This window comes from Neomonachus schauinslandi, chromosome 2 (genome assembly GCF_002201575.2).
Source record: "Neomonachus schauinslandi chromosome 2, ASM220157v2, whole genome shotgun sequence".
Lineage (NCBI taxonomy): Eukaryota > Metazoa > Chordata > Mammalia > Carnivora > Phocidae > Neomonachus > Neomonachus schauinslandi.
In genome coordinates this window covers 78,948,517-78,975,387 of record NC_058404.1, presented here as the reverse complement: position 1 = coordinate 78,975,387, position 26,871 = coordinate 78,948,517, and the positions used below count along the sequence as shown (strand labels likewise).

Below are 26,871 nucleotides of genomic sequence, written 5' to 3'. Positions count from 1 at the left end.
AAAATTATAGGTAAAATTTAGTGAGTAAAGAGATGTTCAGATTTTCTTATTTTTCTTGTTAGTTTTCATAAATTAGGTTTTCAAAGAATTTATTTCCTTTAAGTTGTTGTCTCAGCATACCTTTCTTCATAATATCCGTTTCTTACTACTTTATATCTGTAGGATCTGTAGTGATACTTCATTTTTTATCCCAGCTATGGGAATTTTTGTTTCATTTTTTTGTGAAGTCTTGCCTAGAGGTTTATCAGTTTTGTTAATTTTTTTTCCAGATAACCCATATTGTCCATTTTATATTTCACTGGTTTCTGCTTTTATTTTTATCATTTCATTTTACTTACTTTGGATTTAATTTTTCTTTTAATTGCTTCTTAAGATAGGAGTATTGATTTTCCTTTTTTTTTTTTTTTTTGAGTGTAGACTTCTTTTTTGAGAGAGTGCATGCTGGAGGGAGGGGCAGAGTGAGAGAGAGCAGGCTCCACACCCAGCAGGGAACCTCATGCGGGGCTCAGTCTCACAACCCTGAGATCATGACCTGAGCTGAAATCGAATTGGACACTTAACCAACTGAGCCACCCAGGTGCCCCTGAATGTAGACATTTAAATATATAATTTTCCTTATAAGGACTGCTTTAGTTTGCATCCTACAATTTTTTTCATCCTACAAATTTTTATGTATAGTGTTTTCATTGTAATTCAGTTGCAAATATCTTTTTTTTTTTAAATGTGATTAGGACATAAGTGTTGAATTTTAACCCAGGTGTTACTTAGAAATATGTTTTAAAAGTTCCAAATGGTGGTGGGGGGGGGGCGGTTTCTATGTATACTATTTTGTTTTCCTATTGTTTTTTATTATTTTGTTTTTCTTTTATACTCTTTTTGGTCAGAGAACATACTCTATTTTATCAGTATTTGGAAGTTTATTAGACTTGTTTCACTGCCCCAAAGGTGGTCTATTTAGTAAATGTTCCATGTGCATTTGAGAACAATGAGTTTTCTGCTGTTGTTGGGTGTAGTGTTCTCTAAATGTCAATTAGATCAAGTTAATGACAGTGTTGCTTGACTCCTATATTGTTTTGATTTTTAATATTCTGTAAATTACTAAACTCAGAGTGTTAAAATCTATTAGGACTTGCCTATTTCCCTTTAATTTTGCCAATTTTTGTTTCACATATTGAATATTTGAGATGTGTGTGTGTGTGTGTGCATTTTTATGATTGTTACATCTTGTTGATGAAATGACCCTTTTATCAGGGTGCCTTCGTGGCTCAGTTGGTTAAGTGTCTGCCTTTGACTCAAGTCATGATCCCAGGGTCCTGGGATTGAGCCCCTGGAATTGAGAGAGTTCATGCTCTCTCTCTCTCTCTCTCAAAAAAAAAAAAAAAGAAAGAAATGACCCTTTTATAATTATGAAATGTCTGTTCCTGATAATAATCTTTATTTTGAAATCTACCTTGTTTGATATTAATGTAGCCACACTGGCTTACTTATGCTCAGTGTTTACTTGGTATATCTTTTTTTCTTTTTTTTCCTTTTACCTGTGTGCCTTTATGTTTAAACTTTGTTTTTTATAAATAGTATATTATTGAGTCCTGATATAAAAAAATCTAGCCACTTAGTCTTTGCTTTTTAGTCAAGGTTTCAGTTAATTTATGTATAATATAATTACTGATTTGTATGGGTTTAAGTCTACCATCTTTTTTTTTTTTTTCCCCCACTGGGCCTAGTGTGGGGCTTGAACTCACAAGATCTGAGATCAAGATCTGAGCTGAGATCAAAAGTCAGACACTTAATCATTTGAGCCACCCAGGCACCCCTTGGTTTTGTTTTCTATTTGTCTTATCTGTTCTTTGTTCTTCTGCTTCTACTTTGCTTTCTTTTTAGTGAATTGAGTCTTTTAGTGTTCCATTTTCTATTTTTAGTTATGCCTCTATGTACGTACATTTTTAATTCTATGTACACTATGAACCCAATATACGTTACTATTTTTACTTTATGAAATCAATAATTAGTAATCTTTTAAAGAAATTTGATGTTTTATTTATGTATGTGTTTTTCTTGTCTTTTTTTAATATCAATATATTTATCCATTTTGATTTTCTTCATTTCTTTCTATAGAACTGAGTTTCTATCTTGTGCCATTTCTTTTAAAATCCTTAGGCTAATTTAATCTGAGCATTTCATGTAATGCAGATCTGCTGGAGAAGAATTCTTTCATGTTTCATCTGTCTGAAAATGTCTTTATTTTGTCTTCATTTTTTTTTTTTTAAGATTTTATTTATTTATTTGACAGAGAGAGACACAGCAAGAGAGGGAACACAAGCAGGGAGAGTGGGAGAGGGAGAAGCAGGCTTCCCACGGAGCAGGGAGCCCGATGTGGGACTCGATCCCAGGACCCTGGGATCATGACCTGAGCCGAAGGCAAATGCTTAACGACTGAGCCACCCAGGCGCCCCTTGTCTTCATTTTTGATAGATGTAGATTTCTAGATTAATAACTTCACCCCTGCCCAGCACTTCAAAGAAGTCATTCTGTTTTCTTCAGGCCTCCCATTTTTTTTTTTTTCATCATGATAAATCATCCATCTTTCTTATTATTTCCCTCTATGTCATCTTTTTCTTTTGCTGCTCTTAAGAATTTTTTTTTAATGATATGTGTAGGTGTGGCTTTCTTTGTTTTATCTTGCTTTGGGTTCATTGAAGTTCTTGGATATTTGGGTTGATATTTCATAGCAGGTTTAGAAAATCTAAGTCATTTCTTCAAATACTTCTCCATTTTCTCTTTCTTCACTTTCTGGGATTCCAGTTACATTATCTCTGATCATTTGGTATTTGTTTTGGTTGTACCTGCAGGATTTTAATTTATGGAAGTGACTGAGTGATGATGTGGACAGACTAATGGCACTGGAAGACCATTTATTAATTAGAATTTCCAAGAGAAGAGGGCATGCCATGCCACATAGGACCACATGGGGAATGCCAGGTTTTGGTCAGGAGTCAGGAAGGGGTGAGAGAAAATCCTAGACTAATCTTTATTGGGGTTTCTGCAGAAAAGGCAAGGCAGAGAAGGGGAAGCAATTTAGGTTTGGCTAGTTTGAATAATATTGGTGGGCTCTCTCCACTAGGGGTGGTTGTCCTGGGGTGACTTAGGGCAGAGGAAATAGTGCCTCCCTGAGTACAAGTTAGATAAAGGAAAGGTTGCAGATACTGACTCCAGATTGGTTGGTTTGCATATGAAGGGTGCCCTCCTGAATTCTTCATCACTGTTCTTTTATTTTCCATTTCTTGCATATCCATTTGTCTCTTTTTAATAGTTTTCATTTCTTTGCTGAAATCCCCATCAGTTTATGCATGCTGGCCACCTCGTACACTGGATCCTTTAATATACATGTACTTGTTCGTAGGTTCTGTCTGATTTTTTCTTCCTCTAATATCTGGGCTATTTCTGAGTTTGGTTTTCCTAACTGCTTTGTCTCTTTATGTTTGGTTACATTTTCTTTGCATGCCTCCTAATTTTTTGGTTGAAAGCCAGATATTGTAAGAGAGTAGTAGAAAGAAAGTAATATTTATACCTGGGAAAGGGTATTCCCTTTCTTCTGTGGGGCTGCTAATGGGTAGGGCTGTCCCTTTAGTTGGCAGTTGAACTGAGAATCTATGTTGTTACTTCATTTAGATTCCGTTTATCAAGGGTCCATGTGATTTGAGAACACCATCAGAACCTTCTGTGGAGGTTCTCCTGCTCTGCCCCTCATACTTAGCACACACACCTCAGAGGGTCAGTGGTGGGGGGCTCTCAGCCATGCTCTCACATTTCCTCCTGAGCACTTTATGAAGTCCCATGGGAGGGTTGGAGGATGGGTTCAGACTCTCTTTGTGTCTCTGTTTTGTAGGGATTTGAAACCATCACACCCAACCATACTCTGCCTTTACAACTTCAGTTCTACTGTTGTCCTCCACTCTGATGTCTTCCTCTTTGTCCTGCTGCTTCTCGAAGGTTCAAAGTAGTTGTGTGTACATGTGTGTTTGTTTTCTCTTTAAGAGGGCTTGTTGCTGTCTGCGTTTTAGTTCATTAGGGTTTTTTGTTTGTTTTGTTTTGTTTTTGCATCTTCAGTTCTCCAGTCTTTATTTACACACTATGATTTTATAGATTCTCCATCCTGTTGTTGTTAGGGTGCAATTTTCTGTGTTCTAAAGTAGCAGTTCTCTAATGATTAATGGTTTGAATTCACTTTTATTAGAGGAAATAATCATACTTCTAACTATATCAGTGCTTACTTGCTCTATTTGAAACTTTTTTTTTTTTTGGTAGACAGAAGAAAGAAGTTATTATAAAGTCTTTACCCTTAGTAAAATCGTGCACCTTGCTTTGATCATTTCTGAAAAAATGTAAGATTCATAGATTTGTACTTAAATTTTTCCCCCTAGGAATCCTATGTGAAACTGATTATGACAGCTACATTTCTATAACTTTAGAAAGTGTTTGGTTTGGCTTTGGCACTTTCCCCTTCTCCTAGTAAAATTTAGTGCAGGACTTACAACATGCTGGTTTGGTTTTTTCCTTTTCCTTTTCAACATTCCTCTTAGAAAAACATTAAAATATTCCTGATTGGTAACATTGTAAGTTTTGATAGCTGCTTCTTAATTTTTTCTCTTAACTTCTCTATTTACAGAATCTATCATTAATTGGCATCTCATAAATGTGAATGTTTCTATTTTTTATATTTTCTTAATTTACAGGCTCATTCATCTATTGTGTAGAGTATAAGGAAAACACATGTCTTCCACACGCCTTGACTGAACTATAAAAAATGCAATTGAAAGAGAATTAATAGATAGGGGGTCAAATGTAGAATACAGATAATAAACTCTCTAGACTGCTTCTCATGGGTGGGCCTCGGTAGTGCTTAATAGTGCATAGTAGTGCATATTTTCTTAATGAGTGAAGGGAAAAAGATGAATTGCTGATTTAAGAACAAGAACTTGCTTAACCTAAGTGGTGTTCTTCAGATTTCAATTCTCTGCCTTGTGCTCTACAGACAACAGTTACGGTTTTAACAAAAGAAAGATAGACTATCTGGGCAAGTTGTGCTCTTTTCCCTCATCCGTTTTTTCTTTATGAAGTTCATACTGTTGCCTTTGTATTTGCTAAGAATTAGTTTTGCTTACCATATGTGGTAAGTTACTCAGAGCTTAGCGCAATGCCTGGCACGTATTAGGTACTCAGATGTTAGTTTGGTTGAAATGAATTTTCAGATGAAGAAGGGACTGTTGTGTCCTCAGCAGACCAGCGTAGTGCATGGTAGCAATATCAGCTCCAATTACCAAAAATTAGAACTTTGTCAATTCTAGTTCAGGCTCCGATGGAGTCACTAATGTTACCGGAGCTTCTCCATGGAATGAAGATGTAATTGTGAATAATCTAGCACACTGTAAAATTTTTTGTTCTTTGCTATCCATATATATTCACTGTGGGAATATATATTTAATGGGTAGATAGACTATCCGTTAAATTTCATGAGTAAAACATGTCTTTGTTTCAAAAACTAAGGAATTTTTATGGTTTGGTTTAACAGTGAGATGCTGTTAATACTGTAGTTTAAAATGTGTCCACTGCTTCCCTAAAGTCCCATATTTGCAAAATGATTTCCTAGCAATTGATTATTAAAAAAAGAAACTTGAGAAATTAAAAATTTTTAAAACATGTTTTAATGCACTGGTTTTTACTTTTCCTACACTAATGTTTTAGAGGTGAGGGCTGAGCAAATGGGGGATGAATGTGAGCCATCTCTGTGATAGGATGGGAACCCAGCTTTATATAATATTAGTGACTGATCCCTGTCTGGAATGTTCCAAGTGTGAAGAGTTCTGAAAATGTGTGCTGTGATGAATTAATTCTCAAGAGGGGAGTTGTTTGAGTTACCATGCTATTATTTGTCAAAATGCAAACAGAAATAGACTGCTTTCCTTGTAGGTGATATATTTCTATTTCATCTCTCATCTTTCAATAAGTTTGTTTGTTCTCTGCTGTATTCCATAAAGGGCTAGGTGGCTCAAGCCTGAGTCATTGTGCTTGGAGACAAGATGTATAATAAAAATTTAGTTTTTATGCTGCATTGGGGTTTTATTCAGAAGTATTCTGGCTATTTCATTGGAAGTCCGACAATTGTTTTTTTGTCCCCCCCCCCCCCACTGTGCTATCTGTAGTTCTAGTTCATGACTCTAGACTCTTCATCATTCAACACTTTTTTCTTGTGTTTCAAGTTACCAGAACCAGTCATTGTTTCTCTTATCCAACATCTCTGTTTGCCACTCTATATGAATATCCAACCATCTCCATGTAGTAAATACTATTTCCCCTCACATATCCACGGAGAACCTTAGGGGGAAACAAAAAAAGGAACTAGAAAGCACAGGATTCTCCTCAGGCTCAGTGTCTGATGTTTTTGAGTGTAAGAGTATTAAGCCCTTATTTGCTACAATTGTTTTGGCTTTCATGGAATCCCTTTACTAGTTACTGGTGAAACATTGTAATTGACCTGTCCTTTACTCTTGATTTTGTTGTTGTTGTTGTTGCAACCTCCTATTTCCAAGTTCCTGCATATTTTCCTTCATTTGTGTCCTTCCATCTCATCCCCTCATTCTGCTTACAAGTCTCTGCAGCCAGCTCATGCCTGTCTTCAGTCCATTTCCACCCAGCAGCCCGTGTTCACGTACACCTTTAATCATGTTATTCCCCTACTGAAAACCTTCAGTGACATTGAGGATTAATCAAATCCTTCGCCCAGCCAAGGAGCCTTTTGTGACTGGACCCCCAGGCTGCTTCTGTAGCTTTCCACTGTGCTCCTCTCCAGCTGGGTAGGAAGACAGCTGATGAGGCTGAGCCAGCTCCTCCAAGGTGTGTTCCTTCTCTTCTTTATGCCTTCTCGGCTTAGGGGTAACTCTGGCCCTGGTGCTCTGACATGGCCCACATATCTTCAAGGCCTTAGGTTAAATGTCCCTTTCCCAAGGAAGCCTAATGTCCAGGGCTAGGTACGATCTTTTTCTTAACTCCCCATAGCACCTTGAATGCTGAAATTTCCTCTGAGACTGGCAGCCAAACTAGCCAGTCAAGTCTTCTTGACAACAGTTGAACATAGTTGAAGTTGAATGCTTTTGTATTTGGGCATACATCTTCTGATGTCTTTATTATGCCCTCTTTTTCTCCTAGGTAGCTGGCTTTTTGCAGGGCTCTGTACAATTGTAATTAATAGATTACTTGTAAATTTTTTTTTTACCTTCTTTCTCTTGATAGGCAATAAGCCCTTTGTGGGTGGGATGTCCAGCTCAGTGTCTAGCCCATGGTAAGGTATTTGATAAATAATTCCTGGCCCTCTGGCACAAGATTTAAAGCATAGTCAGCACTCACTCAGTGTTTATTGAACTGAATGTAAACTCCCTGTTTGCCTTTCTATGATAGAAATTGACTTGTTTGGCCTTTCTGTCCCATTTTCTCTGCTCATTTTGCCATTTCTGGACTAGAGAAGCTGTCAGCTTGCTTGCTTGCTTGCTTTCTTTTCTTTCTTAGATTTTATTTATTTGACACAGAGCACAAGCAGGGAGAGCAGCAGGCAGAGGGAGAGGGGGAAGTAGACCTCCCACTGAGCAAGGACCCCCGATGCAGGGCTTGATCCCAGGATGCTGGGATCATGACCTGAGCCGAAGGCAGATGCTTAACCTACTGTACCACCCAGGCGCCCCAAAGCTGTCAGCTTTCTATTTTGTATTTGCTATCACATCTTATTTTGCATTTTATACTTTTGTTCACTTATTTACATACTAAATGTTTGAATACAGCTATGTTTTAGAGAGGTATCTAGATATTTTTCCTTCTTGACAAGAATGGAGCATTCTTGCAGACGTTAGACCCCCATATGTAAATATTGTTTTATCACTTAAAGAATGTAAAGAAAAACATTCGTGCCATCTGAAGTTTTCCCTCACAATTTTAATTAACTCCCTTGAGCCCAGTGTGGGTTACTAAGAATAAGGGCCAAAATCTTCACATCCCAGTCAAGGAACTTCTTGAAACAGACTGGTTGTCTGGGCATCTTGCCTTTATTCTTGCTCCAAAAAGATGCTGTGTGTAGTAGAGCGGGAGGAGGTGGGACCTTGGGTCTGTACTGTGTGGTGCCAAGGTGATGGAAAAGTGGAACCAAGACAAAAAAGTGTCAGGTAGACAATTAAGAGTCATTTTGCTATGTGGGGGTGGGGGATTATTGGTGATTTTTTTTTTTTTTAACCCCCTACAAATTTCAGTCTGGAGAAAATGGTTGTAGGCAAGAGCCTATCAATTGTAGCTATAGTTACTTTGTAGTGAACCCTAATCAAACAACTTCTCTTGTGCTTTATAACGATCATGTGGGGAGAAAGCATAATGCCTGTGTGAGTGAGCGTTGGGAGTCCTACTTACTCACATTTGGCTTGTTGCTTTTGCAGGACTTTTTACTTTATAGTACTTTATAAAAATTGCAGTGATTATTGAATTATAGTTGATTATTACTGCTTGCTTTACTTGAAAGAGATTATCCATTAGTTAAAAATGAGTTGAAATACTACCACAGGAGTGATAACTTTAAAAAGTATATTCAGTATCCAACAAGAATTAATATTTACTTTTTGTTTCAGCCATCTACTTTCATTTCTAGTTTTCTGTGTTTTGCCTTTTAATTCTTTGCCAGAAAAGTTCTTTTCGAATACTAATTTATAATATTTGAATCAAATATTCAAAATTTGTTTCATTTGCAAAACTGCCCCCAGGTGAAGAGGCATTATTAATGGCTTTTCTACCTAGTTATTGCTTCCCGGTATAAAGAGTTTTTCTGACTGAATCTCTGAGTGTCTGAAAAAACTGAACTGAGAAAGATTATTTGACCCAGAGGACCAACACAGGGCTCTAAGAAAATATGAAGGAAACACCAAATGGTGAACAGTCTGCCTTCTTGAACATAGAATTGGGATGGGGTGGAAAATGATTTTCTGGTTTTACACTCTGTCCATGCCTGGGTAACAATAAGCATGTATCTCTTTTATAAATAAAAATTTAGTCATCACTAGCACTTCACACTGATTAAGATGGCTACTCTAAAAAAAAAAAAAAAACGGATAACATAAGTGTTGGTGAGGATGTGGAAGCCTTGTGCATGTTGATGGGAATACACAACAGCACAGCTCCTGTGGAAAAGGTGTGGCAGTTCCTGAAAAAGATTAAAAATAGAATTGTCATTGACCCAGGGGGAGGCAAACTTATTTCTCCCTGTTCACACAGTACTTCTGTACTCTAAATATGTGGGTTTTTCCATACCCAGCAAGTCTCCAGTTCTCTGCAGAGACCGAGTATCCTACAGTTTAACCGAATTTTGGCACTACCTCAAGTTAGTGAAGATGCTTCCGATTAAGGGCTCACTCCCACAAGACTGTGCCCACTGCCTCGGATGCATCACGAGTCCAGGTTGTCACCTGTGCTTTTGGCTGTAAATTGGGGGTTTGATATCTTGGGTTTGATGATTTTCTAGAACACCTCGTAGAACTCAGGGATACTGTTTACTTCTGCCATTTTATGACAAAAGATATTTTAATGGAAATAAACGAACAGCCAGATGAAGAGATATATAGGGCAAGGTATAGGGGAAGGGGCTTGGAGCTTCCATGTCCCCTCTGGACGTGTTACCCTCCTAGTGCCTCCACGTTTTCTCCAACCTGGAAGCTCTCTGATACTTCGGGTATTTTATAGATCTTCGTTGTGTAAGAATGATTGACTGACTCATTGGCCATTGGTGATTGAACTCAATCTCCAGCCCCTTCCTCCTCCTGGAAGGGGCGTGGGGGTGGGGCTGAAAGTTCCAGTCTCCTAGTCACACATTTCCCCTGGCAACCAGCCCCCATCCTGAGGCTGTCCTGAAGCTCCCAGCCTTGTTATCTCATTAGTATATCAAATGGCATTTATTTTGGAGATTCCAACGGTATTAGGAACTTTGTGCCAGGAAACGGGTCGGAGACCAAATGCATTATTTCTTATCATGTCACAACCTGGACTTGCGATTGGCATCTGAGGCAGTGGGCACAGTCTTGTGGGAGTGAGCCCTTAATCTGAAGCATCTTCATTAACTTGAGGTAGTACCAAAATTCGGTTTAACTGTAGGATACTCGGTCTCTCCAGAGAACTGGAGACTTGTTGGGTATGGAAAACCCCACATATTTAGAGTACAGAAGTATTGTGTGAATAGGGAGAAATTCCACTTCTGGCTATATCCCTAAAAGAATTGAAAGCCAAGTCTTGAGATATTTGTACACCTAGGTTAATAACAGCATTGTTTAGAATAGCCAAAACGCAGAAGCAACTGAGGTGTCCATGGACAAACGAGTGGGTAAGCAAAATGCAGTGCATGTGCACAACAGGGTATTACTCAGCCTTCAAAAGGAAGGAAATTCTGACACATAGTACAACATGGACGAAAATGGAGGATATTATGATAAGTGAAACAAGCAAGTTACAAAAAGAAAAAATACGGTATGATTCCACTTACAAGAGTTACCTAGGAGTAATCCAATTCACAGAGACAGAAGGTAGAAGGGGAGCACGTCAGAGGCTGGGCAGGAAGGAAATGGGGCATGGTTTCATGGGTACAGCATTTTCGTTTTACAAGATGAAGAGTTCTGGGGATTGGTCGCCCGATAACGTGAACATACTCAACACAGTCACCCTGCACAGCTAAAAATGGTTAAGGTGCTACATTGTATGCTGTGCGTCTTTTGTCGCAGTTAAAAACTCACCCCCTCTTCCTCCCCACAATAAAACATTCAAAGGTGGAAAAGCAGGGTTGTTTTCCCAGCCCCGGGCTCACTGGCCGCATCCCTGGTGTCTTTCAGGCCTGGCGCTGCTCTGACTATGCAGGCGTTCTCCGAGGATGAGCGGAAGCAGTGGTTGGAAGCCCTGGGCGGAAAAGAAGCTGTAAGAATCCTCACCGGTCGAGTCGTATTCACATCCTTCAGTGCTGACTTGTATTCCTTTTTATGGGATTTTTGCTTTATGGTATTTGGCGGGGATAAAAAAGGTTCTCTGCCAACGCTGGTGTTTCGATTCCTCTGGGAAGCGTCCCGCATTCCAGTAATTTGGCGGAAGCTAGCAGCCGCACACAGAAGACCCGTGTGTCCTTAGTTTTGATTTTTGATTTTTCTTGACTTTGCCACTCAGGTTTGCTGTGCTTGAGGAAGTCATCGAAACGCTCAGTTTTGTTTTTTTTTTTTTCTTTCCTACCTGACAGTTCTTTGGGTGATGAACACAATAAATGCTTGCAGTTCATGTTGATCTCAGTGGAGACAGAACAGTAAATACGAGGCCGTGCAAGCAGTATTATAAGCAACTGCTTATATATTATAAATATTAGATATTTTGCTTGATTTAGCAATTTATGGGTCAGGCTAATGGTTTATGGTATGCAGTATCAGGTAGCCCTAGTAAATGGGCCTCTGTATGATGGGTATGAGGAATAAATTAAAGGGAGTGGTAGAGATCCAGAGGCACATCAACTCAGTCTGCTTGCGACTTGATTCAAGCACTGCTTTCATCTCAGTGGGCTGGTGGCCTTCGGGGGGAATTGAGAATTTGGCAGATCGTGTATTGAATTGGGGACTTAGGGTAATTTTAGAAAACACCATAGAACCAATTTAAATAAACTCTGCTGAAAGTATTACGACTCTAAGTAAACTGCCAGTAGAGGTACCAGGGGGGCTTAACTGGAAAGCATTTGCCATCTTAGCAGGGTTTAAAAAAAGGGAAAGAGAGTGGCTTGCAACGTGAAAGAGGGGTCATACGTAGTAGTAGGAGAGGTGTCCGAATAGAGTTGTGAAACTGGCAAAGGATGATGTTATCTGAGGGTCACGGAGAGCACATTGGTGGAATTATAGGATGTGGGGGCTGGGGAGATTCGGTTCAGTATTTGAAAAACGAAAACCCCAAGAACACATGTTACAAATAGATGCTGTAGAGGAGACTGTATCACGCTTGGGAAAACAAGAAAGTAGTAATCAGATTTATCTATTATTTTGTTGTATTTGACCGACATTTAGCCTTCATAGTTTTATTTCTGTCTATTCTTAATTTGTCCTTGAAATTTTTAGCTGGGAATCAAGAGTATTTACAGCATTTATGGTTACTGAGATCCAAAACACATTATACTAATCCTGTCTAGTAAAAGCAATGCAGTGACTAGGACTTCTCTCCCCAGAGATTCAAGAAGTGCTTTGGAAAGTGAGTTTGCGTAGCAAAAAGGTCACATGACTAAGTCTTTGAGAAATAAATCTGTTGTCAAAGGCAGTGTAACCTTGAAGACATATATAACCTCTCCTTTAGAACAAGAAACCAAGTAATTAATTTGAGATACACAGACAAAGGCAAATCTGCAGAAAGAAAATATTTAGATATGTATTTATGTGAGGACACTTAAGGACACGTATTTTTTTTTCAGGTGCTATATATGCCTTGCAAATAGTGGGTCAGTGCTGAAGTTCTTAGAAGCAGCCTGGAATTATCACCTAGCTATTTCAGATGTGGTTATTTAAATTATGAGCAGGAGTCCTCTCTTTCTTAAGAAAATACCAGATTTTAGAAATAGTGGTAAAAAAATGAGCTTCATCTTATTGCTTAGAATGCAGCAATTTCTTTGTCATTCGATACCTATAAGGCTGAGCATTTCAAATTTATATAAACTTCCAATGAGTTCCTAAAGAATCATAGCTCCTTCATCTTATTTTTACTACTGTGGCATACCTCTCTGTAAGAGAGTAGACTCAGAGATGCCCCTTATTGTTCCTTATCTTAGTATTTGAGCACATTAGTATATAATTAACCAATATCAATGTATTTTTTTGCATAGTCCTAGGCATGCCTACTTGAATCCTTTATATTGATGTGTTAAAAATACTGTTTTCCCTTTTTTTCTTTTACTAGCTGTTACATAGTTTTAATAGAGCCATCATCCCAAGACCAGAAGGAAGTAAGTGTTAATTCATAAAAAGGACTGTTTGTTCCCCTTTTTCATGAGTTTGTTTTCATTACTGATGTCAAAGTATTGCTGAGTGCTCTGTACTCTCTCTAAGCTAGTCCTCCAAATAATACATGTATTCTCTTTTACTTACTGGGGACCAACTCAGATTTTCCTGGACTACTGTAATCCTCATTGATCTTTTCCATCTCTGGGCTTTTTTTTTTTTTTTGGTCTTTCTCTATAATTACTTTCTCTACAAAACCCAAAATGCTTCCTCCACAGTTTACTTTGATATTTATTCTCATAGCCATAAATAAACACGTAAGAGTTTCAGGGATGCATCTTTCAGCTTCCTAAATTGTAAGCTCCTGTGGGGACCTGTTTGCAACCCCCTCACCATGACCCTTGATATTTTTTTATCCTTAAAGTCTGAGTATGGACTATATGAGTAGTAAATCATTGCACTTTAGAAAATAACAATCAAACATATTCAGATATTCTAGGTGCATTGTATGCACTTGAGGAACATAAAGCCTAGCTCTCTAATCTTGATTTTTACTGAGATAAAACAAAAATGTGATCAGAGTTGTTGGATTCTTTGTAAGTTTACTTTTGATATCTTTGGAGAAATTAAGGCTACGTTTATCAAATGTTGTACAGTTTGGAAACTTTATATTCTCTAACACACAATTTCAAAATTATCATGATATGTGTTTCATTTGAGCTAGTGCTTGAGTAAAAGACATTTCTAGCCTGCCACCAAGAATTGCCAGTTGTAAACCTACTTGAAGTGCCTTCTTACCCTCTTCCCGTCCCTCCCTCCTCATCCTCCTCCCTTCCTTCCTGTCTTTCTCCTCTTCTTTCCTCCTCCCACTCCTTTTCTCCTTCTCCCCTTCCAAAGGTTCTTATTTTTTATAGAGCAATAAAAACATGCTACTTTTTTTGAAAAATAGTTTTGCTAAAAATTTTATAAAATTTTGTGAATAGTGGATCCTTAAACAGTAAACCACTGCCTTATTTTCCTCCTTAACATTCTCTTTAAGCTTAGCATTAAACCTGCAGTTTATATTCATGGATTGTTCATGCTGTCTGCTCTGAGAGACAAGTGTTAATATTAGTGTTCCCTCGTTCTAAATACAGACTCAAGTATTCGCTTCCCCTGATTTCATTTTTGAAACAAGAATCGTCTTTTATTAGGACACTCAAATGTGTCAGCCTAATCACAGGCAAGCATCTATATTAGAAAAAAAAAAAAGAGGAAATTTTTGAAATAATCTTTTCTGCTACATGAATCACTTGTTTTAAATTCATTATGAAAATAATAGAATATTAAACACTTAGAGCATGGTATGAAATGTGAGATTATTTTTCAAGCTCATGGCCCATATAATACTTTTTCTCCCCAAATAATACTTTTAGAAGTGTTTAAAAAATTTTTTTAAAGATTTTATTTATTCGAGGGAGAGAGAGCATGACCCTGAGGTGGGGAGGGGCAGAGGGAGAAGCAGGTTCCCTCGTAGGGATCCACCCCAGGACCCTGAGATCTTGACCTGAAATAGCCACTTCACCAACTGAGCCACCCAGGTCTCCCTAAAAGTTTTTTTCTTTAGGTTAAAAAAAAAAAAAGTTTGTGTTATTTCTCTGTCAAGTAATTTACTTCACTCATATATAACTAAAAAAAAAAAAAAATCCTGAGGTGGTGGTAGAATTTTGGCAAAATGTATCTTAACCATCTTTAGATAGATTCCCCCTAAAGATTTGTATCATGTTCTTTTCCACTGTTTAAAATAAGTTACATTTATTAATATAAAAATTACTTTATATTATAAATTTATAAATTATTGGTAACAGATGTCCTAATATTCCAGTAAGTGCTTCTCTAAATATATGAAATTCTCATTTACATTATTTAAACAGGGAATACATGGTCTTTAGCTTTCTTTTAATAGCGAAATGAAAATTAAATTGGATTTAAGTAATTTTTTCTATTTTTGTAAAGAAGAGAAACGTAAATAATTCATTGTGCCCTTAATATTTTATAACTGTATTTCTTTTAGGTGCACAGTTGGATAAGATGGGATTCACAATTCTCAGAAAATGTATCAGTGCAGTTGAAACACGAGGTAACATGATTGAATCATTTTATTCCTGAAAGGCTATAGGTATGTAAAATCTAAGAGTCATTTAAAATGCCTGTTGCATGGGTAGGTGTTGTAGAATGGAATACTTCAATGCAAAATGTACGTTCTGGGTGTCAGAGATTGAGTTGCTCATTTACCATGACAGGGTGGGATTTTCCTTTCTGTTTACATTAATATTTCTACCTCCCGCCACCCCCGCCCCGCATTGAGATTGAAGTCAGAGCTGAAGTGAGAAGCATTCGAAGAATCAGCAGTGTTGGACAGCCAATCTGAATCACGTTTTGTACGCTATTAAGATATTCTCACCTTCCATCGTCTTGTTGGCCTCCCTTTAAAAAGTCCATTTCATCGAGGTGTCATTTACATAAAAACAGTTCACTGACTTTGTAGAAATTGGTGAGTTTTGACAAATGTACTGTCGTGTAACTGCCATAACATAGAAGTAACAATCGTAGAAGATTTCTAGCTTTCCTCCCCCAATTCCTTTGTGCCCCTTTGCAGTCAGTCCCCACTCCCTCCTTGGCCCTTGGCAACCACTGAGGTGCTTTCTATCACTTTAGTTCTTTCTTTTTTAAAAAGCATTTCATATAAATGGAATCATGAACTATAGTCTTTTGAGTCTGGCTTCTTTATGTAGCATAATGCTTTTGAGATTCGTCTCATTGGGTGTATCCCTAGCTCCTTTCTTTTTATTGCTAGGCATGATTTCATTACATGGATGTCTATTCATTTACCTATTGATAAATATTTGGATTGTTTCTATTTTAAATTTAAGGAAAGCTAATCCCTCCCCTGACCGAAAGCTTTCTCTTTATAGTCCCTAGAAAAACAGGGCCCTTCCACTTTGCAGCCATGGCAGCAGACTTCAGAGAAACGAAATATTGAACATTACAAAATGGGCTCCTTCTGGAGGTCGAGTTTCTCTTTGTTTAGAGGCCTAGTGAAATATGGATAAATGGATATTTAATTCACTCTCACATATTGCATACCCCGGTCCCGCTTTGGATGACTTTGTGGATGAAGCATTGCGTTCATACTTTCTGTCAAAACAAGGTCTTTGTTGTGGAGCCAGGTGCTGCCATGGCTGAAATGAGAGTGTCAGATGACAGAAGACCGGCCGTTTTATGACTTGGGGATTTGCCCATTGATAGTAAAACCCAAGCCACAGAAAGCCTTTTCTCCTCCACTCTCTTCCCCTGGCAATTTGGGCTGGAACAGATTTTCCTCCATCTTAGCCTGCCCTCAAGTTGAGCTGACAAATTTCTTCATTTTCCTAGAGCTTCACACATTTCCAAAATTTAGAAAAAATACTGTGATTTTCATATCTCTCACTTCATCATTCATGGTTCTGTTTCTCCCAAGCTTCTGAAGTGAAGCGCCTTAATTGTATCACTTGTGTGCTTATTATTTTGATAAATTATGTTCTTTCCCCAAAGGATATGTTTTATACATACTTGCTTCTGACTGAACAGATTAAAATCTATCTAGAATGCTTTCTGATTGGTAGGTGTAGCTTTACGGAGTGTTACATACATTGAATGGAATATATATACTAGAACCTGCATGTATTGAATGTGTTTTTATTATAAATATGTAATTATTGGATGTTTTTAACAGAAGAATGAGTCTACACAATTTTTTTTTTAAGATTTTATTTATTTGAAAGAGAGAGAGAGAGTGCACTATTGGGGGGGGCAGAGGGACAAACAGACTCCCGGCTGAGCAGGGAGCCCCATGCGGGACTTGATCCCAGGACCCTGAGATCATGACCTGAGCTGAAGTCAGACACTTAGCCAACTGAGCCACCCAGGTGCCCCGAGTCTACACAATTTAAGTTAGATTTTCTCATTTAAAGATAACAAAAAGCATAGTTTTTCTTTTTCAAATCTTTTGTTCTTAAAGGTTGTCCATTACTGAATGAAGCTTTTTGCTTTTAATGGAATACTAGGCTAAAAACAGTGTTAAAAGCATCAGTGGTCAGATTATATTATTAAAAATGATGAGAAACATTGTAGAATCTCTGAGGCTTTTATCCTAAATTTGTAAGTTCCTCCAAGTAATATTGCTCTTAATGATTTCCTCCAAATCAGCTATCATGGCTGCTGATTTTTTTTATGCTACAGGTATGGTTGCCTTACTTCTTTTTTTTCATCAGGATAAAGCAGCTATCTCTGTCCTGTAACAAGAAACTCACAAGTCCTTGTGGCTTAAAACAACAGGACTTATTTCTCACTCAAGCATTGGTAGGAGGGCTTTGCTCATCACCAATACCTTGGCTTACAGGTTCCTGGTTGCCTTTGCAAACCAACCAAATTAAAGTTTCCTGGTTGCCGTGCCAGAGGGAAACAGTTCCGGAGGGCTTTGGACCAGCAAGTAGAATGATCTGGCCTTGAAATGAGTTACATTTACTTACAACTAATTGGTCAATAGAAACCTCATGGCCCCACTTGACCCCAAAGGGTCTAGGTTGAACAACCCTACCAAGAGACTGGAAAACACACAGAGAGCTGGAAATATTTGGTGAATAGCATTAATGATAACTGTGTTTTTTGTGGATCTACATACCTAAAGGTGAGGGGCATTTAATGAAATCTGACTGAAAAATTATTTCTAATCACTGCTTTTAGTGTTTTAAATGTGACTATCATTGTCTGAAAACTACCATTTCATGTGTTTGGATTAAAAATTATTAGTGTGCCTTTTTCCCTAATATGTTCTTCTAAAAATGACTTCTGGCATTTTTATTACTATCCACCTTAATTGTGACGTCACTGAAATATTTGGAAAGCATCAGACAAATGTCTAAAACTTACTATGGTCCTCAGTATCCTAAGAAGAGGTAACATTTTGAGTGTACTAACATATCTTTGACAACATATATAATTTATATTACACTAAGATGACATATATGACACATATATATGTGACACTAATATATGATATCAATATATATGACACTAATATAAATATATAATCTGTGTTAACATGTACAGTGTTTGTTGACATATACAGACGCTAACATCTTGACCTGAGTGGGACTATTTAGCAGTTAACTCTGCTTTTGGGATAAGAAGAAACCTGTTTCACTACAATATTAACATCAGTTAACAAATGATACTCATCATTTCCATAGAGTTGTTTGCTCATGAGGTTAGGGGGTATGTGGGAGTCAGAGTAACTGATCTTTCAGCCATTTACCAAATGTTTGTAAATGCTATGTACCAGCTCTTAGTGGATTCAGGCGAACTGACTACCGCTAGGAAATTATTGCTTAAGTATGCCAAGCTGAAGGCCTTTCTAAAGCCAAGATTCCAAAATATTGCTGCACATTGGGATCATCTGGGATCCTCAAAAAATATGACCCGACTTCCCCCCTGCCTTATCTGACTTTATTGCTATCTGGTATGAGCTGGGAAGTGGGATTTTTTTTTTTTTTTAAATGTTCTCCAGGTGATTCTACTATGTAGCAAAGTTTGGGAACCACTGTCCTTAATGGAAGAGTTGCTTGTATGTTGGAGAAATAGGTGCACAATCATTATTTTTATGGTTAATATATCCTGCCATGTGGGGAGCTTTTCTTTTAACTTCTTAAAAATAACCCAACCTAAACCCAAACAAACAAAACTGAGAAGTTCTGAAAAAATAGTGCAGTGTTCTTTTCCTTCCCTCAGTAATAGGTGACCTATCACAATTAAATCCTAGTTCTAACGTGAAGCCAGTCAGCTAACCAGTATTTATTTATTGAACAGTCATAGTGTGTACATAGCTTTGTTCTAGTCCTTTGGGACACATATTAAAGGTTAGTTACATATAATGCTGGATACATGAATAGTAAACATAGAGATTTATAATGTAAATACACCATGCGATAAAATAAAAGTGTTATACATTTGCAAGAATTAAGAGAATTTGAATGCATGTTGATAGATTGCAGTGTACTTGATGTTGAAGACTGTGTTTAGGAATAGGCTCCCTTAGATTTAAAGGATAGGAAGGTAAATTTTGGCATTTAGAGACACCTCTGCAAAGATGTAGAGACAGTGTGAGGAACAAGGGCAAATTTGATTGGAAAGGAAGCATGAAGAAGCAGTATAAAAGCAGGTACTCAAGCATTTGCATTTAATTATGAAGGAACTTGGTAAGCCCTAGAGGATGGTGGATAAAGTAGGAGGCTTAGAAAGATAAATATGAAAATTAGTATTGGTAGCCATGTGTGGGATGACTTGAGTGCAGAGGAGCCCCAGAGTTCTGCCTAGGTTGGAGGATCTGGCAGGGCAGGTAGCAGCTGATTCAGGATGGGAGATTTGGCAGTGAGGTCAGATAGCATGGATGCACCCCAGTGATTTAGCAGATGAAGTAGTAGTCACATTTAGCAATTGGTCGTATGTACAGGATCAGAGTTCTGCAAGGAATTTCACCTTCAGATTTTAGTTTGGAAAACAAAGGATATCAGGGAAACTTCAGGGTCCATGGCAGACTTGTTGCAGATTCCTGGGCTCAGTCAGCTCTGTTGAATCGTAATCAGTGGTAGCTGGGCCTCTGCTGTAGACAATGTGAGTTCCAATAAGAATAGTCAAGGGGAGACAGGGATTTTCTCTTCTTCTGCTTTTAGGAGGTAGAAGAAGCCATGATGGTTTCCTGAGAGAGTAGAGTTTCTGAGGGCCCTGGGTCATGGATCCATGTAGCTTTGGGGATTATGAGTGTGAATCTAGCAGATGCAGGGTGGAACCTCCATCCTAAAAAATGCAGTTGAGAGAAGAAATAAGAAAATGGCTCCAAGTGGCCAAGTCTCAGTCAGAAGCCAAGGGCATTTCAGATTTCCAGCACATTGTAGGTGGATCCAAGGCAAATTCTGAAGTGTTCATGGGGTCTGTTGTTCACTGATCCTGTGCTTCACCCCCAGCCCCTTTACCTGCTATTCCATGTGATGCCTAGTTTCTGGTGCCCTGTAGTAGTTTGTTCCTTTGTGGGAAAACACCTGGTTATTCTCAAGCAGTTTTATACAGCCTTTCATCCATTGTGTCTAGGCTAAAAACCATGCAGCCACCATGTCTCTGGCTATCTGATGATGGAGAATGTGATGGGCTCATTCATCTCCTGTCTGATGATGGAGAATATGATGGGCTAATTTGCCCTGCCCCTGCCCATGCTGCACCCCTCCCCCCCCCCCCCCAGCCCCAGCCTCTGAATCACTGCTGACTCAGGGCTTCCCTGGGGACTCAGCACATAAGCTGCGTTCTAAAGGACGAGGAATTGGCCAGGTGTACAACTGTGGGGTGTCAGGAAGGATTTTGGCAGAGGGAAAGGGTGGGGTCGAAGTGTAGATGTTTGACAGAGCATGATGCATCTGGAACCTGGAGGTCATTGGCCAGACTGGAGGAAGAGAGGCACTTGAATTACTCTGGAGAAGGTACATCTCTTTGTTGGCTGGTAGGAGTGGTCAGGTTTACACTCCAAAATGATGCAGTAAGGTAGGCATTTTGGAAAGATTTTTAACCCTTCAGACCCTTAGTCTCTAAAAGAATGTGACTAGGAGGTTCATTCACACTGTCTGCCTGCACCCACGTTTGTGAGGATGTGAGCTGATTTTAGTACATAGTAGATACTTATTAAATGTATTTTTTTTAAAGATTTATTTATTTGAGAGAGCGAGAATGAGAGAGAGAGTACATGAGAGCGGGGAGGGTTAGAGGGAGAAGCAGGGAGCCCGATGCGGGACTCGATCCAGGGACTCCAGGATCATGACCTGAGCCGAAGGCAGCCGCTTAACCAACTGAGCCACCCAGGCGCCCCTTAAATGTATTTTTAAACTTTCTCTTTCCATGCTCCCTTGAAGAGCTTTCCTCATGAAAAGGAAGTTCCTCATTTGGCAGTTATATTGGCTGATATTGTTAATTATATTTGATCTATTTATTTTGTTTCTGGAACTTTATGGTTTCCTTGGAGTGGAAAAAAATGTCTTATTTATCCTTTGCTTGCCTCTTCTCATCTCTACATGTAGTCTGTGTCTTACATACATAGAACTCAGTAAGCAATTGTGTTTTGCTTGAGTATTCAAAGATTTGACTAATGCCACATCAGAAAATTATGTGTTCCAGCAATTTGTAAAATTATTGGAAGGACTTTTTCTTCTATATGTGGTTGGAATTAGTACTTTTGAATAATGTATGTAGGATTGGTTTTCATTCCTTTATGAATTTATGTCAGCATCTTTGGGAATTAAGGGTAAGAGTTTAGACATAGAAAGATACATCATGTTACATGTTGAAGCATTTTATGGTTTCAGAACTTGGAGAGTAATTACACGACTTCCTTAAGTAAATTACTCCCGTTCCTTAAAAGGGACCAACTCCCATGACCAGTATGTTGACTTTCTCTGGAACTGCATGCCATCTAGTTTTTCAGGTGCATGCATTCATTGTAAAATACACAAAAACAAAGTTAAGACTCTTGCTCAAAAACTTCCTCTAGTTGCTATTTTTTAAATAGTCATCATGATTTAAAACTAAATTTGTATGCCGCTTTTGTTTATGAAGTTTCTCTTAAAAAATCTTCCATATGTGAATAATTTGAATATTCACTTTAATTTCTAAAGTATGGCATTAAAATGTTGGTCTAGGCAAGCTGTCAGTTATCCAGTTCAGCACTGTAACAAGCTGTGAATTCAATGGGATAGAAGGAGGAAGTCACATCTAAGATGTGTCAGTCTTTGATTTGTTGTATGTAAAAGTGAATTTCTCTTTCCTTGAAAAGCAGAGTTTTAGGTTTTTGAAAAATCTTTTTGAAGTTGACTTGAGGATTTTTCCACTTCTGGAGCACCTCTGGAATTGTCCGGGGTTTTGAGAAGGGGCCTGGTAGAAGATGATGCTGTATAGCTTCAGTATTATGTGGGAGGGAAGATGCCCAGAGTGAACTTGCAACATATTTTACCATGATTGCACATTAATCTTAAATTGCCAAGGGCAAATTATATGCAAAATGAAGAAAATAAAGAACAGCTGTCCCCAGAAAATTTACAGCAAGTGAACTTGAGTTTCTCGCGCACTGTCTCTTTTTTAATCATAATGGGTGTGAGATGGGAGTGGGTGGGTAGCAGAGGACAGTCTTCTGTGGGAGGGAACCAGAGAGCCTTGTGGTGTCTGCAGAAATGCAAATGCAAAACTGAAATACTAAATCCAGGGCAGTCAGGATTATTCATTTTCTTAATTAGTAATTTTGTTTTAAGAACAAATAAGCCTCCAAAGCTATTAGTTTCCAAATGAGTGGTTGCTGCGTAAAGTTAATAGGGAAAAATGGTTAAACTGTCTTGCTACAGAGTAGGCGTGCTAGGTTCTCTGTATTTGGTTCAGATTCTGAGGAGGTCCATGGTGTTTTATTGCAAGGGAGTGGCGAAGGGCATGAGCTCAAAGGTCAGTCTGGATTCGAATCTCTTTCAGCACGTATTAGCTCTGCAACCACCACCGGTTAGTTACTTGACTGCCTGTGACCTGGTTTTATCATGTGTCGTCTGGGATAATGGTGGCATCCCCTTTGTGGGCAGGTTGTGAGAATGAAAAAGGAGCGCTTGGGACATTGGCTCACATGGAGTGCCCAGTAAGTGTGAGTCACTTAATTAGAGATCCATCAGCGAATCAAGGCCAATCACAATTAAGTAGTTCTGTTATTGATTCAAGGCTCTGGGAGCATGGAGAAATTTAGTTTTTTTTTTTTTTTTAATAGTAATTTACATAGGGAAATAAATCACTTGAGTTCACTTTAGTAATTTTATGTGGCGCTTGTAACAAGCAGTAACAGTAACTGCTTTGGCTTTCATTCTTCTGTTCCTCAGTGTCTTGTGGACGCTTGAGTAAAAAAGTGGCTGGGAGGCAGTGAAGAAAAGGAAAGAGCCATAGGAAGGAGACCATTTAGATTACCTCAGGCTCCCCCTCCCCACCCCAAAAAAAGAAATTGCCCGGAGTTGCCCAAAACTGGTTTGGTCCCTGATGCCGCAGCTACTCTGAGGTGGAGAGACAGACGGCAGCAGCGAGACGCCTTTAGGCCTTTCCTGATGTTCTGCTCTCTGTAGAGAAGGGAGGAAAAGGAGCCTTGAAAAAACAACAGCCAACTTCTGCCTTGAGTTTGTGTCTTTTTTCTGATTTACGTAAGTAAAATTTTGTGACTGCTAAAGCTTAAGCTGCATGAGCGGGTTTGGAAATAAAATGTACTTTTATTTAGCTGTCCCATCCGTTCCAGCTTATTTAATACTTACATATTCCTGGGCATGCACGTGTTAGATGGGCTTTAGTCCTTTCTTTTTGGGTGTTTCCTACAGGAAAGATAATTGGAGGAAAAAATGGTGGAGATACGGTTCCTTTTCTTAAAGATTAGCTTCGATCTAGTTTCAAGGCAGTGAAGGCCCTGGTTTTATGCTTTCATGTGAACAAGTTATTTTGCAGTTTCATGGATGCTAGTAGAAGACTCAGGACTCCTAGATCAGAGATGAAGGGTAGTTTATTCCTCTCAGTAGCCAGAGTATTAAATTTTGTGTTGGTACCTGATTCCCAAGGGCACTGCAGAGAGGGTCAGGTGAGATCTGCACACATAGTGGGTCGTATTATAAGAAGGAAAAAAACCTCTGAACTTAGGAAACTTGAGTCTTTTATTATGGCCAACAAGCACGCCTGCCCGTTGTTCTAGATGGAGACACTATCTCTATTTTCCAAGGCTGATTCAAACCTGTTCTTTGCTCCAGAGGGAGCTAGTGGAACAGATGGTGTTCATCTGCCCTGGGGTGTTGCCGGCACAGGGGGTGGATGGGTATGATGTGACAAGATGCTCTGTTGAGGCCAGAGTGGGGCAGATCCCAGGCACTGTGCTGCACGCTTGCCTCAGTTCTATAGGCAGTGATGAGATGTTGACAGATCTGAGCAGGAATGTGTTCACATCTTTTAATGGGAGGAAGTAGATTTAATGGGAGCCAGGTGGGATGGAGGGGATGGCAGGCAGGATGGCTGGTTGGATTTTAGAAATAATCCACACAGGAGTTGATGGAACTTTAAACTAGGGCGTCAGCAATGGAAAGAAGGGATTGGACAGGACGAGAGACTTGGCAGAAGAACAGAATCTGAAGACAGGTTGGCTGTAGAGGGTAGGGAAAAGGGAAGGTAAACTGTAAGCCTTCCAGCCAAGGTGGATGAAGACATCCTTAGCCAAGACAGAGAATGCAGGAGGAGCGGTAGGTTTGGGAGGAATATAAGAATTGGCATTGGTTTCTGATAGGAACTGAAGGTGCCTGTGACATTTCTGTCAGAAATAAAATGAAGGTAACAGAAGAGATGCTGGGCATGATTTTTGGAGACGTGAAGTTTTGAGTGTCAGAAAGTCATGCCAGGTGGATGGCTAGGGAAGAAGATAATGGGGCAAAGGGCAGAATCTTTGGGGATCTTTGAGCTTAGAGACTATGAGGAAAAAGAATAATTAAGGAGGCACAGCACAGTCATGGGTGGGAGAGGAACCCAAGGCAGTGTGTGTAAAGGAATCCAGAAGAGGGGCGATTGCAAAGAAGAGAAAGTCATACCTATGTCAGCTGCTCTAGCAAGCTCAGGCAGGAGGAAGACCAAGAAAAAAACCACTAGGTTAAGAGTTGGGAAGCAAGAAGCTAGAGAATAGCCAGGCTGGACAGGTTGTACTTCTTACAAGAACCCTATGAGACAATATTTCTGTATTTCACATGAGCATCTGAAGCCAGGAGACGTGATTTGACTTGTGTAAGTCTCAGCTAGAAAGCATTAGACTACAACTCAAATCCAAGGCTGAGTTTTTAATGCTGGTGCTATCAACATCCATGAACATGAGGAGATGGAGACTCTGTAGGCTGTTTTCCTAAGGATGCTGGAGATGAACGAAAGAATGCAAATTTTTATTATTTATTTTTTGAGGATTTTACTTAGAGAGTGAGAGAGCACAAGCAGGGGGAGGGGGAGAGGCAGAGGGAGGAGCAGGCTCCCCACTGAGCAAGGAGCCAGATGCGGGGCTTGATCCCAGAACCCTGGGATCATGACCTGAGTGGAAGGCAGACGCTTAACTGATTGAGCCACCCAGGCGCCCCTAGACAAATTTTTAAAGAAGAGAGGAAGTTTGAAACTGTAGACAGTAGAAAAGGGAAGCAGGGAGGGCAGATTTAAGTGTCCGTCTCTGAAGTGCTTATCCAGATTTGAGATGAAGCCATTCTAAAGTCATGCCTTCTTCTTTTCCATTCAAGCTCCATCATGGACTTCTGAAGGGGCACCATCAGCCCAAGAAAGATTTATCCTTTGCTAAGAATCTCTGCAGCACCTTGGAAAGTCTTAGTGGAAGACATGATATCAGTGTGGATTCTGCATCTGACAATATTTAAAGCTTTAATAATAAATGGCATTTTATGTTTTCCAAGTATTTCATGTACTCTAGCTCACCCAATCCCTATAAAACTCAGGAGGTGGTTGAGGAGATTGATCTTGTTTATTAGGCTCGGGTGCACATGAGGGATCTGAGGCTTGGAACAAGTTAAGGGTAAACCTGCCACAGTTCACACAACTAGAAAGTGGCAGAGCTGGGATTTGGATCCTCATCTCCTGACTCAAAGTCAGAATTAATCCTGTGGCAGTAGAATAAGGTGAGAGGAAGAGTTGGTTGATAACTCAGCTTAGTGGTAGTAGGGGAGCTGAATTCTGAGAGGCCCAGGGACTGTGAGATACTCCTTTCCCCCAGGGTTTCCACTGTGAGGAAAGACGGAAGGGCACATTGGATGAGTCATAGCTAGATCTGTCAGATCTGGGACAGCAAGACCTCTGGAGAGAGTTTGAGACCCCAAGTATTACTAATGAAAGAGGAAACTTCCTGTTAGTGTGTAGTTTCTCACCAGCCCTGCTGGAGGCGCCCTGCCCACTGGTTTGGGTGTTTGTGCAAGGAATAGCAGCAAGTCTAGAGGTTGTCTGAAGCAAAAATGCTTTTTCTCATGTGGGCTAGAAACTGGAAATGAGGCCGGCCACATGGAGTACTAGGAATATATATTCTGTTCTGACCGTAATACCAAGGTAGCAGCTAATAAACCAAATACCCTTTGTATTTGAGACTTGGATTTGAAAGGATGAGTCTTAGAGTCAAGCCTAGATGATGTGTCTGAAGAGTCCTGAAGTGATCACTGCTTCCAAAAATATTGGCTTAGACCTGGAATTGGACATTTGCCTTGTACTTTGTCCACACTCATCACTTCTGCTGGGATGGGATGCAGTAATATAAGTGGGTGTGACAGCCAGACTCAGTGGACACAGCTGCCCTCATGTGCTGAGCTGTTGGGTTTCTGAGCTAAGTCCTGGGTTGATTTGGGCGTGGGAAGACCATGTGGATGAAATCACGAGACCTTTCCTCAAAGTCCCTGCTGGTGGGGAGGCTATTATCGTAGTGCAGAAGTGGATTTCTATGAAAAGAGTACGTGGAGGCCAACTGAAAGTGAAACCAAGACTTCATAGGAAGGAAAAGTGCTGAGTGGTTCCCGGCAGATAGTAGCTGTCTGTTGTGTTTTCCTGTCTGCAGCTCACATCATTATCATCTCAGGGAGAAATTCCAAATGTGATCAGTGAACAGGAATTTCATATTTTCCATGAGCCATTCATATTGAATAAACTTTGGCTCTCTTCTCAACATGTGCTTTATTGTGTAAAAGTAGGCTATAGACTATAGACTATGCGCCTC

The 26,871-nt window shown here is 39.3% G+C and overlaps 1 protein-coding gene across 2 annotated transcripts in view; it reads left to right on the top strand.

Annotated features, from left to right (window-relative positions):
• Window positions 1–26,871, top strand: part of ARHGAP10 (Rho GTPase activating protein 10) — a 358,624-nt gene that overhangs the window by 190,456 nt on the left and 141,297 nt on the right. For both annotated transcript variants that reach the window (XM_021698767.1, XM_021698766.2), the window contains 3 exons: window positions 10,902–10,983; window positions 12,982–13,027; window positions 15,076–15,141. In XM_021698767.1, coding sequence (XP_021554442.1) covers window positions 10,902–10,983; window positions 12,982–13,027; window positions 15,076–15,141 — 194 coding nt within the window. The remainder of the gene's footprint in view (window positions 1–10,901; window positions 10,984–12,981; window positions 13,028–15,075; window positions 15,142–26,871) is intronic.